Source organism: Periplaneta americana, chromosome 7 (assembly GCF_040183065.1).
Source record: "Periplaneta americana isolate PAMFEO1 chromosome 7, P.americana_PAMFEO1_priV1, whole genome shotgun sequence".
Lineage (NCBI taxonomy): Eukaryota > Metazoa > Arthropoda > Insecta > Blattodea > Blattidae > Periplaneta > Periplaneta americana.
This window is the reverse complement of record NC_091123.1, coordinates 57,254,560-57,268,954: the sequence shown is the minus strand read 5'-3', so window position 1 is coordinate 57,268,954 and position 14,395 is coordinate 57,254,560. Positions and strand designations below refer to the sequence as shown.

Genomic DNA, 14,395 nt, shown 5'->3' with positions numbered 1-14,395 from the left:
AACAAAATTTTCTGCATTTTTCAATCTTCAAAATGCAATAACTCTGGCATTGTTAAAAAATATTGATTTTAAATTTGCATGATATGTGTAACGAGCTAACTTAATGAAAAATTTCAAGTGAGGAAATTTTTATACCCCCATTTTGTGTGAAATACGAATTCCTTTAATCAAATTTCCTCAGTTAGATTTGTTATGCGATTCATAAGCTTTCATTTGAGTCCTAGAACATGCATTTATGTCAAAGGATGACTGAGTCACTCGTTTTATATCAATATTATTATTATTATTATTATTATTATTATTATTATTATTATTATTATTATTATTATTATTATTATATTTTTACGACCCCTGGTTTGTCCGAAAATTCGAACTAACATTTTAAAAACCAATTTCCAGGCCCTCTGTGTATTATTTCTATCCATTTAAATCATTTACAAGTACTTATAAAAACAAACAAAAAGAAATGCGTTTTCATAAGTCTTATCCTTAACACAGAGGACACAGTACCTTCTAATTCAGGGGGATAGGATTCTTCCACATGTTGTAACTAAATGACTTGAGATAATCCTTTACATTCTTAGAAAGGAATATCTTAGGAAGAAATATCCATCTGGCTGTCAAGAACATCTTAAGGTACCGGTATGTATATTGTGCTACTAAAATTACTTATTACTCTTACTAGCATAGTAAAATTCATCTTCATAGCACTATATTTCATTAGTCACACACTGCAAACATATCACCTGAATATTGAATTCTATGTGTCATAAATTAATGTTATGAAGCAGTGAATATTGTTATCGTATTTAAAACTCTTTGACACATAGGTACACCATAGGTAGGGACGTAGGCTAATCATAATCATTTATTGCATCCACAGGCTTACCAGAAGTCTTAACCATAATGATTGTAAATTATACAACAAGTTCCCCTTACATATCAGGAAGTGTACCCAAAAAATTTTCAAGAAATCGGAAACAAATATACTGTTGAAGCACATGCCACTGAGCATAAACGAGTACCTAAATTTAAATCTTGAACAGGAAATGTAACAATCTCTATTTTATATACTTTTATTGATTGCTGTTGTTTTCCCTGTTTACTGCCCCTTACCTTCCTCTTCATGTACCTGGTAGAAGCACGCTGGTCATAAGTCAAACTGCCAAGATTGTCATTGTAATGAAATATACAATGTTAGAAAGTAATTATTATTATGTTGTAATTATAATTGTTGTCATTACTATTGTATTTGTTTACATTACTATTATACTATTGTATTAACATGTAATTGTTATCTATGCCATGAATCCTTGTATTCTGACGGCTAATAATAAATACAATACAATACATATACATAATATGGGACACGTCATATTTACAAAACGAATAATTAATTACATAGGTAATACACATAAAAGTAATAACTATAATTAAATGTAACACAAATACAAATATACAAAACTTGGTACTGTACTTAAATTGTAAAAAATTACAGGTCAGTTGATTTCGGCTATAAGGCCAGTTTGCAGTACTGGTATGTCTTGAAGTCAGGACCTGAAACAGAGGAATTCCAAGAATTCATCAACGCTATAGAAGCAGTGATGTAATAGCAAAGTGAATAAGAGCCTTTTCAAATTTTTATAGCACAGATATTTCTTTCAGCTAACTAGGCAAATTTATGTAAATGAAGCACCATAGCCCACTAAACAAAAGAATTTTATAGTTTTATTTTATTCCCCACTTTTAATATTATTGTTAACGTAATAAAATATCATGTTTGTAGGATGGATAGTAGTGAGATCTCCGATTCCATCTTAACCTTAACCTTTGAGCTGTAGCAACACAGGCTGAACATGTCAGAAATGTCCTTGATAATACCAATTATCACAAAAAATCCTCTGACCTTGTCCTTAACTGTGATCTAATTGTTGATATTAGCTGCTTTAAGCTCAGTAAAGTTGCTCATATTATATTCTGTTCTTCGTTTTTACAAACAATATTTTTTCTGGGTAAGCCATTGTGATTAGAACAAACCATTAAATAAGAGTTTTCTGTGTAATAGATTGTTGTGCAGTATACCATCTACATAAGTTCGGCCGTTTATATCGTTTAAACTCTACATTACATAAATATAGGAAATAATAAAAATGATTATATTGATCATGAGATATTAGAATATGACTTAGAAATCTTGACCTTACCTTGTGAGTACCTACTACGTCATTCTTTCCCAAATAATTTTTATATTAAAAATCAAGATTAACTTACTTTTAATATTAATCAGAACATTCATAATTTTAATACAATATACAAATCAGATCTTCATCTAACCTCTGTTAGTTTCAGCTACGGTATTGCACAAAAGAAGTTCACTTCATGTTTTGCGGTCTTCCTACTATCTGAGTATCTTAAAACTTTGAAGGCTCAAGAGAAGAAGTTTCTTCTTCTTCTTCTTCTTCTTCTTCTTCTTCTTCTTCTTCTTCTTCTTCTTCTTATTTGGTATTACAGCCCAGGTGGGCCTTAAGCTCCTCTATGGCTCTCTTCCATCCTTCTCTATCCATCGCCAACTCCCTCCAATTCCTTATTCCTAATCTATTCACATCCACTCGTACACAGTTCCACCATCTTGTTCTCGGTCTTCCTCTTAATCTGGTTCCATCTGGGTTGTTATTGAAGACAATCTTCACTTTCCTTGTTGTTTCCATCCTTGTGACGTGTCCCAACCATCTCAGTCTTTGACATCTTATGTGCGCCTCCAAATCCGATTCCTTGTACAGTTCGTATATCTCATTATTATATCTAGCTCTCCATCCATCCACTGTTTCAATTGCTCCGAATATCCTTCTTAAGATTTTCCTCTCAAATACTGCTAGTTGTTTGCATGTATTTTTGTTCAGAACCCATGTTTCTGTACCATATGTTATAATGGGTCTTATTAGGGTTTTGTAAATCTTGATTTTGATTTCTCTAGATATTATTTTATTTTTAACAGTTGGTAAAAGTGAATAATATGCCCTGTTAGCCAGATTTATTCTTCTTTGTACCTCATTCCTTAGGTCATTATTTGCTGTCAATATTGATCTGAGATATGTAAATTCTTTTACTTTTTCAAACTTGTATGTTCCCATTTTAACTTCCTTCACTTGATCATTTTGTCTTTTGGTGACACATAAATTTAGATTTCTTTGTATTTATTTTAAATCCCAGCTTCTGAGTTTCCTTATCCAATGCTATCAAGGCTTCTTCAACGTCTTGTATCCTTCTTCCGGTGATGATGACATCATCCGCATAGCCTAAAATCTGTTGTGTCTTATATTAAAAATAGTTCCATTAATTTGGACTTCTGATTTTATTATTGCAATGTGTAGGGCTATATTAAACAAGAGAGGTGCCAGCCCATCTCCTTGCCTGGTTCCTTTCTCCAATTTAAAATTTTCAGTTGTGATCTTTCCTAATTTCACTGTTGCCTTTGGTTCAGATGACACAATTCTCCATACATTTATCAGTTTCCTTGGAAAACCGAGTTGATGCATGTGTCCCCATATTGTCCTAAGTATTAGATTATCATATGCAGATTCAAAATCTAAAAAGAGGCAGTGTAAATCGATGTTCTGTTCCCAGCATTTTTCTGTCTCTTGTCTCATTATGAATAGCTGGTCCACCGTCGATCTTCCCGGTCTGAATCCGCACTGATAGTCCCCTACTATTCCTTCCATATATGGTAACATTTTTTTATATAGGATGTTAGTCAAAATTTTATAAACTGTACACAGTAAAGTTATTGCCCTATAGTTCTCACATATCATATTATCACCCTTTTTATGTATTGGAACTATCATCCCTGTTCTCCATTCCTCAGGAATAGTCTCGGTTACCCATATCCTTTGTATCAAATATAATATTGTCTTTTTAAGTTCTTTACCACCCTTTTTAATCATTTCTGTTGTTATGTGGTCGAGAAGAAGTTTAAGAGCTGAATTAACAAAATGTCTCCATTCTCGTACCTTTTGCTCAACTGATGAACTGTTTATGCTTGTAAATTAAAATAACCTCTGAGTCATGAGACATTTGTTGTTTTATTTTTAAAGTTAAATATAATTCTACACTTAAAAAAGGGAGGGAAAGCTGATGATCGACAAGATCTCCCAACTAGGTCCAGTGGACTAGTCGACCAACAGCAGGTGTGGTTCTCCAGACATTCTGGGTGTTGTGTGTGGATAAAGTAGCCACCATAACGTTAAAATATGATGTTCACTTAAGTCGGCTACAACTTGCCATTTAATTTGAAAAATATTGGAATGCAAGAGGTCAAATGACTTTATTGTCAAACGCCTGGCATTAGAAAGCAACAACACTAACAACAACACTTCGAAAAGAGTCACTGACATTAAAAATGCTAAAAAAAATTCTGCTGGTTACAGTTAGGGCACAAATGCAGGTATATTATACTGTACTGTACTTTGGGTCTCTGCATACATCTTATATCATAATCATCAGAGACCGGAAGTTTAGGCATTATGAATCATTAAAATAAGGCAGGCAAAAAGGCATCATAAATAGCTAAAATAGGCACGCAAAAAGTCATTATAAACAACTAAAATATGCAATAAAAGGTAATTACAAAAGCCTTGCACTAGGCCCACAACCTTGCACTTTCCATAAAAGGATTTCGGCAGCAAGAAAAGCTTTACATAAGTCGAATGCAAATTGAGATTTTCGACTTGATGTTGCAATTACTGTTGGAAGCAAAGAAATCTTCTTCCCAGTGCATTTTTGTGTTTTATTGTCGTGATATGTTGCGATATGAATTATTTCTTTTCGTAGTTCACGGACAGCTCACATACTTTGCATGTAAGTACTTTACTGTCAGTACAAAATATGTCTGATCCAAAAGTATTAACGTAACTTTGCAATTTACTGTGTAAAGTAACACTGAATTTCGACATCTTGCTGCTAGCTACAAAAACGTCGCAATGAAAACTGAAAGAAAAATAACCGTTAAAAATAACATTAGACCCACACTCATTGTTGCCTTGTCAAATAAACACAAGCGATAATTAAAATGCTTACTGTTGTACATTTTTGCATGGCAGCACTCATTGTTGCAAAGAGAATATGAACTGACTGAAAGACAATAATATACATTCGGTGAAGTCATTTCATTGTAGCAGTTATAGATATAAATTAAAATATACCTGTAGGCAATTTTTAATAATAAATTAATAAATAATAGATAAATAATCAAATAAAGGCAAAAAAAGCATTTATTTTGTAAATTAGACATTTATATACGGGATATACGAAATGGGATCACAAACGCAATGAAGATGTAATGGAAGAATTACAACTAGAACCAGTAATTAATCACGTAAAATATTATCAGAACAACTGGATAAATCATCTGCACTGCATGCGTAGAGATAGAATCCCAAAAGTCATGCTCCACTATCGTCCAAACGAGAAGAGATCTCTCGGTCGTCCAAAGAAGCGCTGGATTGAAAATTCAACTGTGAGATATGGTATAGATTGGGTTATTTTACGACGCTGTATCAACATCTATGTTATTTAGTGTCTGAATGATATGAAGGTGATAATGCCTGTGAAACTAGTCCGGGGTCCAGCACCGTAAGTTACCCAGCATTTGCTCGTATTGGGTTGAGGGAAAACCCCGGAAAAAACCTCAACCAGGTAACTTGCCCCGACCGGGATTCGAACCCGGGCCACCTAGTTTCGCGGCCAGATGCACTGACTGTTACTCCACAGGTGTGGACTCAACTGTGAGATCGTAACAGGCCATTTGGCCTAATACTTGAAAGGAAGAAGAAGAAGAAAGACATTTATATTAAAAAAGGCAGAAAAGGGCAACATAAAACTGTAACGTTTCAATCACAAAGGTATAATTCGTACAGATTTACTTTCAAAATGAAGATAGATTTAACACATTTAAAAAGGCATTCTGCCAAAGTTCCGGTCTCTGATAGTCATGTTTGAAGTATCGTATAGTATACCGGTACTATACTCTCAGTACTCAAGAAGTTCATGAACTTATTATATATTATATATTTTTGTATAATTGTTTACTTGTTCCACACCTCAAAGCTACAGTGGTGTTGTAAGATCTATGAAATATAATAAATGAAACGACAAATTAAATTTATTCATTACTGGTAAGATAAAATTATGCTTCCTGAATATAAAATGTAATCACACAATACATCCATCTACTCAGAACACATCACCAACTTCTACCACAACCACACCAATAGACATGGAAATTTTACACACTGAACCCAAAAGCCAGAGACCAGCCCCATATTTACATAGACCCGAAAAAATTTTGCTCCCCACCGCCAACTTACTTATGCAAATCTTAAGACATATAGCAGTCAGACTGTAAAAAAAGCGACATGTAACAACAATTTAACATATTTTACTGTCTAAAGCAGACATCTGCGAAGTAGGAAAATACCAAACATATATTTTCAGCTTGAATTTTTTTATTTCTCTAAAAATTTTGCCACATCTACGAATTTGCCACCCTGGGCCCAGGCTCATGTGGCGGATGCATAAATACAGGCCTGCCAAAGACTAAACATTTTGGAACAAAACGGAATACTGTTTATAGACGCACAAAAACACATACACAACACATCATCATCACTTGAGAGTATTTTAGAAAGCACACCATTCTCAACAAAACACTGCCAATCACTAACACATCCCCACCACTATCTCCACATTCCCCCCTACATGACACCAAGCGAGACGAAACCCAAGGAGTGCTTAAAATCTCACAATAAGTTTGAAAATGGCGATAAATCACGTCGAAACTGATCACTAATGTGAAGTCAATATAAGTTTCATAAGTTAATACAGTAAAGCATGAAAGTTGTTAATTTAGTAAGTTTTAATTATCATTAATGAAAACATAAAATTTTGAAGTCACATTTTTCTTAATCTGTTTTCTGTATTTCCTCCCTCCAAATCAGTATTCGATACATATACCAGTTAATGTACAGTAGTGGCAAAAAAAAAAATTGGATCGATCCTTGTAGCTGATTTCAGAGCCTTGTTCACTCCAGAGCACGATAGACTGGTAACTAAGACTTCCGTGGTTCCAATCCTGCCTGGGAAGGAAACTTTTTTTTTGTTCCTTATTCAAATTTATTGCCAATACTTTTCGATTGCTGGTAAAATTCATGTTCTGGGAATAATAAGTTAATTAAGTAGTAAAATATCTCTGCAATCGAAAAGTATTGGGAATAAATTTGAATAAGGAAGAAAAAAAAGTTTCCTTCCCAGCAGGATTCGAATCACGAAAGTCTTAGTTACCAGTCTATCGTGCTCTGGAGTGAACAAGGCTCTGAAATCAGCTACAAGGGTCGGTCCGGTTTTTTTTTTTTTTTTGCCACTACTGTGCAAGTTGGGCCTATTGAACTTCCCGAGAAATGTGTTAGATGACATTATTAAGGAATTGATGTATAAATAATATGTTTATTATTTTATGTGTTATGAAAATTATACATATTTTGCTTTTTCCAGAAAAAACACATCTGGATGTATATCAATAAACGGACAGGAACGAAATGTGCAGGAAATGAAGAGAATTTCATGCTATATCACGCAAGAATTTGCAATGCTGCCTCTACTGACCACTAAAGAAACCTTAATGACTGCAGCTAACTTGAAACTTAGCGAAAATATTGGAACATGGAAAAAAAGCACTATGGTATGGTATCAAAGGATCGTATGATATATAATGTAATCATAGGCGGAGTTATGGCGGGGCATGGAGGGCATGGGGGGGGGGGCAGTCTCAAATATTTTTTTTATGATTAAGTTTCTGTGCTTAAATTGATGAATTAATGTCTTCAGATCATGTATCTGGACTATAATATTTATTTTAAATTTCTGAATATATAAGAATTTCTATACCTCTTTTGAGGAATGGAAGCACTGTAATGTTTCTTTTGTAACAGCCTGTACTCATGTGTTAGAAGTCTGCAGGTGTTCAAGCCGCCACTTGGAGAAATATAAATAACATACTGCACAACCATGTAGAAAAAAGAAAAGTGATCCCGGTATAATGCGTAAACTTAAAAACGAGATTAAATAAAATAGGCTAATTAGAGTTTACATTTCATATGATAGTTTAATTTAAAAAAAGTTTCTGTTAGAACTGTTACGTAGTTTTATTGATGTATATGTGTTTCTGTACAAGAGAGAAAAAGAAAGAGATTGTTTTAAATTATGCCCTATTATAATTTGTAGTACAGTAGATCTACAGTTTAAGCCATATACAATTCGGTCTGTGGATATGAATGTAACACTGTAAGAAACATGCCCCCCGAAAATACCTTTATTAAATGATCATATTCCGATATACTGTACTGTACCACAATCAAGCTATAGCAGGAGGAGGACGTAAATGATGTCCCCCATAATGCTGTTATATTGGGATTCTATGGTTTTGCTTTGCCTCTCCAAGGAAACTGTTCTCACTCCGCCTATGAATGTAATGGCATGAAAATAGCTTCTCAACTGAATTCTACTCCATTTCCTGAGTTTTCGGTCTGTGTTTCAAGTTCTATTACGTTTATGGTGTTCTCAAGTAGGGTTGCCATAATCCTCTTCTATAAATGCAGGACAAAGGACAGGTGAATTATCAATAATGAAAATACTTACGAAAGTTATAGTTTATAAAATAGTTACCGGTATGTTACTGGTTGCTCTGTATGGTTTTGGAATTTGGACTCTCACTTTGAGAGAGGAACAGAGGTTAAATATGTTCGAGAATAAGGTGCTTAGGAAAATTTTTGGAGCTAAGAGGGTTGAAGTTACAGGAGAATGGAGAAAATTACAAAACGCAGAACTGCACGCATTGTATTCTTCATCTAACATAATTAGGAACAGACGTTTGAAATGGGCAGAGCATGTAGCACGTATGAGTGAATCCAGAAATGCATTTAGAGTCTTAATCGAAAGAGCTAAGGGAAAAAGACCTTTGTGGAGGCCGAGGCATAGATGGGAGGATAATATAAAAATGGATTTGAGTGAGATGGGTTATGATGCTAGGGACTGGATTAATCTTGCTCAGGATAGGGACTTACGTGAAGGTGGCAATGAAACTCCAGGTTCTTTAAAAGCCATTTGTAAGTAAGTACCGGTAAGTAAAGAAAATACTTATTGTAGTTAACATAGTTTTATTGTGAAATGCTGAAAAAGTCTGCATATTACGATTTCCTATAGTAACTCTTATTAACTGTCTTATTCTTATGTCTGTATATAGCCAACGTAAACTTCTGAGCAACTCATCCCATATTGTAAGGGATACATACGAAGAATTACTCTAATGGCTGGCAGAATTAAACTGTTTCTTTTACTAGTCCACTGGCTTTCATAAACGGAAATACTTATTCAATGTCCTGCAAGAGAAAAATAAAATTGGCTATCTTGGCTACCATGACTTGACATGATGATTTTACCAGTAAGATGGGTAAATATTAGTACCGGTATAATACTGGTACTTACTTACAAATGGCTTTTACAGAACCCAAAGGTTCATTGCCTCCTCACATAAGCTCACCAATCGGTCCCTATCCTGTGCAAAATTAATCCAGTTCCTAACATCATATCCCATCTCCCTCAAATTCATTTCAATATTATCCTCCCATCTATGTCTCGGCCTCGCCAAAGGTCTTTTTCCCTCAGGTCTTTCGACCAACACTCTATATGCATATCTGGTTTCACCCATACGTGCTACATGCCCTGTCCATCTCAAATGTAACTTTCTCCATTCTCTTGTAACTTCATTCCTCTTAGCCTCAAATATTTTCCTAAATAGTACCTTATCATCGAATACCCTTAATCTCTGTTCCCCTCTCGAAGTGAGAGTCCAAGTTTCACTACCATATAGAACAACTGGTAATATAACTGTTCTTTTAATTTCCTCTTGAGTATCATTTATAAGACATGAATATAATACTTGTAATAAAAAACTTGACATACCGTACTGATGACCATCTAAAGTTGGAAGTACCTAGTCCTTGTATCTTTGGAAGCTGTTCAACATGTTACCAAAAGAAACATAGGAAATTTCACTAGACAAATTCAAAGTAAAAGTGAAAATCTGACTTTACAGAAATCAATGATATTCTGTATAAGAATATTATTTTAAATTGGAAAATCAAGCTCTTGAGATTTTTTGGGGTTTTTTTTTTTTTTTTTTTTTTTTGATGATCTGATAGGAGCAGTTATCGTAAATTGTTACTAAGTAAAGTCTTGTCTTATGTAAATAAAAAGTGTCAATTGTAGGGTTCAGAGTCATAGTGGGCCAAGCACCATTTATTAAAAATGAAGAAAGAAAGAGTTAAAGCTGAGTGAATATCATAGTTTAATGAAGATTTACATATCATTTAGTTTTAATGTGCATACTTTATGTTACTTGCTATATGTTTCATTAAATTATGGTAACAACCCTTGTTTCCTCCGTTTTTAATTACATGGCGCTTGGCTCAATATGGCTCTGAACCCTTCAATTATTGTTTGTTTGGGATAAGTGTGTTATAAGCTTCATCTAGAGGGTAGGCCTATACTTTTTAGAATCTTGACTTCTGAGTGTTTAGAATGTTTGTTTTATACTTTGTGTTGTATGTAATATTATACATACCGGTATTCTTTATTACACGTATATTTTGACAGTGCCAGTTAATTCTGCTAAAACAACAGCTAATAAATACAATACAATGCAATACCAGAAGTTCAGATTGCTCCTCTTCTCAAGTACAGTTTCGAAAATTATCTCAATACGAACTTAAAAGTTAAAATACCAAAACTCCCGGACTTTCAATCAATGGTGTGTGTCATTTCTTTCATCTTCCGTTTTTCCGGCATGTATAACAATTTCATTCTCAAGATTTAACATTCATATCTTATGAAAGACAACTATCCACATACTTACAGATTGTGGGTTTATCTTTCTTACATCTTTACTAAACTACTTTGATTGATTTAACAAAGCTTTTATGTTACTACTTTAGGTCTAATATAATTTTCTAAAAAGGAATTATATTTGCTACAATAACTAATTATATTTTAAATTCTGACAGGTAAATGAAATTATAGAACTTTTGGGACTCAACAAAGTTACGGACACTTATGTTGGGAAGTTATCTGGTGGAGAGAAAAAGAGATTATCGATAGGAGTAGAACTACTAACAAATCCACCTTTCATGTTCTTTGATGAGCCTACGAGGTAAGTTTTCAAAGCTTTATTTTGTAAGTCTCCAAAATTATTTTGTGTATTACATACTGGTGTATTAATATTGTGCTTTTAAGAAGATGAAGCGTTAACATCTGTATGAGATTCCTGGTTCTCACAGCAGTTGGTTTATGAGTAAACAAAGTTTGGATTGTGTCAAGTTTAATTTTGTTCTCCGACATTTCGGATATATCTAGATCTGGAAGGTAGTTTTTCCCCCTTCCTTCTTGTATGGAGGATGGACCCGAAAAAGCAATTATAAAATGTTATATATATTCCTCTGATTGAGGTTCTGGCTTATATGTATATTTATTATCAGGCAGTACATCTCACTTGACGATATATTGTATGTCAGAGGAAGAACAATTGTTTGTATGTATCTGAAGTCTGACTAGTGTAATATATAGCTAGTCAGCGATGTATGCGATGGAGGGAGAAAGGAAAAAAATAACTACCCTCCAGATCTAGATATATCCGAAATGTTGGAGAATAAAATTACACTTCGCACAAACCAAAACTTTCTTGTTCATAAGTCAACTGCTGTCCTCCATTGTATATATCGCCAACTAGCTACATATTACACTAGTGAGACTTCAGATGCATACAAACAATTGTTCTTATATATTATAAGAACAATTATTTGTATACAATGGAGGACAGCAGTTGGTTTATGGAAGAAAAACGTTTTCGATTGTGCCAAGTGTAATTTTATTCTCCAACATTTCGGGTACCGTATATCTAGATCTAGATGGTAGTTTTTTTTTTTCCTTTCCTCCTCCTTTGCATACATCACTGACTATCTACATTTTACACTAGTCAGACTTCAGATGCATACTGTACAAACAATTGTTCTTCCTCTGACATACAATATATAGTCAAGTGAGATGTACTGCCTGATAATAGATGTACATATCAGATTAGTCAGAATCTCAATCAGAGGATTATACGGGGTGCAAATTAAGATTTCTGATGAGGGGGGGATAGAATCCTAGATAGAGAATGCCGTCCACACCTGTGGAGTAACGGTCAGCACGTCTGGCAGCGAAACCAGGTGGCCCGGGTTCAAATCCCGGTTGGAGCAAGTTACCTGGTTGAGGTTTTTTCCGGGGTTTTCCCTCAACCCAATACGAGCAAATCCTGGGTAACTTTCGGTGCTGGACCCCGGACTCATTTCACTGGCATTATCACCTTCATATCATTCAGACACTTAATAACCTAGATGTTGATACAGCATCGTAAAATAACCCAATAAAATAAAATAGAGAATGCCATACATAAAATTATTATTATCCTCATTCGATACGGCTCAACGCTTGGTCGCACTGAGTTGCTTGTCTTGCATTTTGATCATAATAATAATTATATCCATGAGCAGGCTTAAGATAAGAGGTGTAATTCCTAAGTTACTGCATTGATTGTTGTCAGCTTGTTTGGTGATGATAATACATCAATATTATTTTCTTTGCTTACTTTATACTTTATAAAGTACAATGTATACTCATATTAAAACAATTATATTTTTTGAATGGGAATAGAAGTTATTCCTGGCAGGAATGTTAATATGAATTTACGAGAGAGGGATAACTTTCCAACAGGGGAGGAAATCCCCACCATCCCCACATTAATTCTCACCTTGCATGTGTATGTATACACTCACACATATATCTTTGCTTTCTTTATTTTTACATTTTGAAAGATGCATGCGGTAATAAAGAAGCAAAGCTGTTCAAACAACTTCTTAATAGTACATTATGCAACGAGCCTATAATGAAGGTACTTAAGAAGTGAGTATGGATATTTATGAAACGAGCGCAAGTGAGTTTCATAATTTTCATACGAGCTTCTTAATTACCATTATAGGCGAGTTTCATACGACTTTTTATGCTCGACCATATTTCTAACTTGATATTATTAATTTTTTAGCAATGTCCCGTATGTTGTGAGATGTGCGCAGACGCGAAAGTATTGATTTTTTCCGAGGAAAAGATGTCCACATTGACCTTGCTAGGCCATAAGAACCTACAGAGATAACATTGAAATTAAATTATGCATTGAAAAACGAGATGACAAATTGAATTTATTTGAATATTGTTTACAATTAACGCTAATTATTATAGTAACAGAACATAACCTTCTGCGACAGTATTGGATTTCCAGCCTCCGTGACTTTTCGCTAATTCTCTTTCGATTGCATATCCGAGAATAATCGATACTTGCGGTTTTATAACGGTAGAAAGCTGACCTGTCATTGGCTGAACAGTTGTAACCTGAGTCGTCATTGGCTGAAAGACCTGACCTTTAATGAGTAGGTGTACTTTAATGACATGCATTAAAGGTTTGCTACCAGGTGTATAATTACTACATTTCGGCATGGTCGAGCATAAAACATTTTATAATATTGCTTTTTTGGGTCCCTCCTCTGTACAAGAAAAAAAAAACTACACTCCAGATCTAGATATATTCGAAAAACCGGAGAATAAAATTACACTTGACACAATCCAAACTTTTTTTTATTCATAAGCCAACTGCTGTTAGAACCAGGAATCTCATATACAGTAGATGTTAAAGTTTCATCTTTTTGAAAGCACAATATAAATGAGAGGAAATGTTAGATAAAAAAGATATTATATTTTGCTTTCCTTTTACATTTTGAAGACGCATGCAGTAATAAGGACGCAAAGCTGTTCAAACAGATTCTGAGTGAGAATTCTTACAGATAAAAAAATATGTGTTACAGTGGACTCGATAGTTCATCATCTTATCAAGTCGTTACACACCTAAAATCATTGGCCGAAGCTGGCAGAGTAATAGTGTGTGCGATTCACCAGCCCAGTTCTCGTCTCTTTGAAATGTTTGACGACGTCTTCATATTGTCTGAAGGAAATTGTTTCTACAGAGGACCAGTAAATGACATGACAACATATTTTGAAGAAGCAGGATTCGTTTGTCCAAAATATTATAACCGAGCAGATTTTGGTAAGTTATTTTTGTAAAGTACTAAGCAAACATTATGGATACTGCACACAATATCTTTATTACTATAGGATAATAATATATTTTGTTAAATACTTTCATAGGACTAAATAATGTATAAAAAACCATAATGCTTCTGTATAGAACCATAACTATAAA

At 34.1% G+C, this 14,395-nt stretch overlaps 1 protein-coding gene and 1 long non-coding RNA gene across 7 annotated transcripts in view; one reads left to right on the top strand and one right to left on the bottom strand.

Moving 5' to 3' along the window:
* LOC138703117 (ATP-binding cassette sub-family G member 1-like) overlaps positions 1 to 14,395 on the top strand; it is a 96,290-nt gene that overhangs the window by 64,013 nt on the left and 17,882 nt on the right. For 4 of the 6 annotated variants that reach the window (XM_069830707.1, XM_069830711.1, XM_069830710.1 and 1 more), the window contains exons 4-6: positions 7,546 to 7,732; positions 11,112 to 11,257; positions 14,001 to 14,239. In XM_069830707.1, the coding sequence (XP_069686808.1) occupies positions 7,546 to 7,732; positions 11,112 to 11,257; positions 14,001 to 14,239 (572 nt within the window). The remainder of the gene's footprint in view (positions 1 to 7,545; positions 7,733 to 11,111; positions 11,258 to 14,000; positions 14,240 to 14,395) is intronic. The other 2 variants (XM_069830712.1, XM_069830713.1) reach the window with 1 other exon arrangement.
* LOC138703118 (uncharacterized) overlaps positions 368 to 14,395 on the bottom strand; it is a 169,012-nt gene continuing 154,984 nt past the window's right edge. The window contains exon 3 of the long non-coding RNA XR_011332972.1: positions 368 to 1,557. This is a non-coding gene — a long non-coding RNA (uncharacterized lncRNA). The remainder of the gene's footprint in view (positions 1,558 to 14,395) is intronic.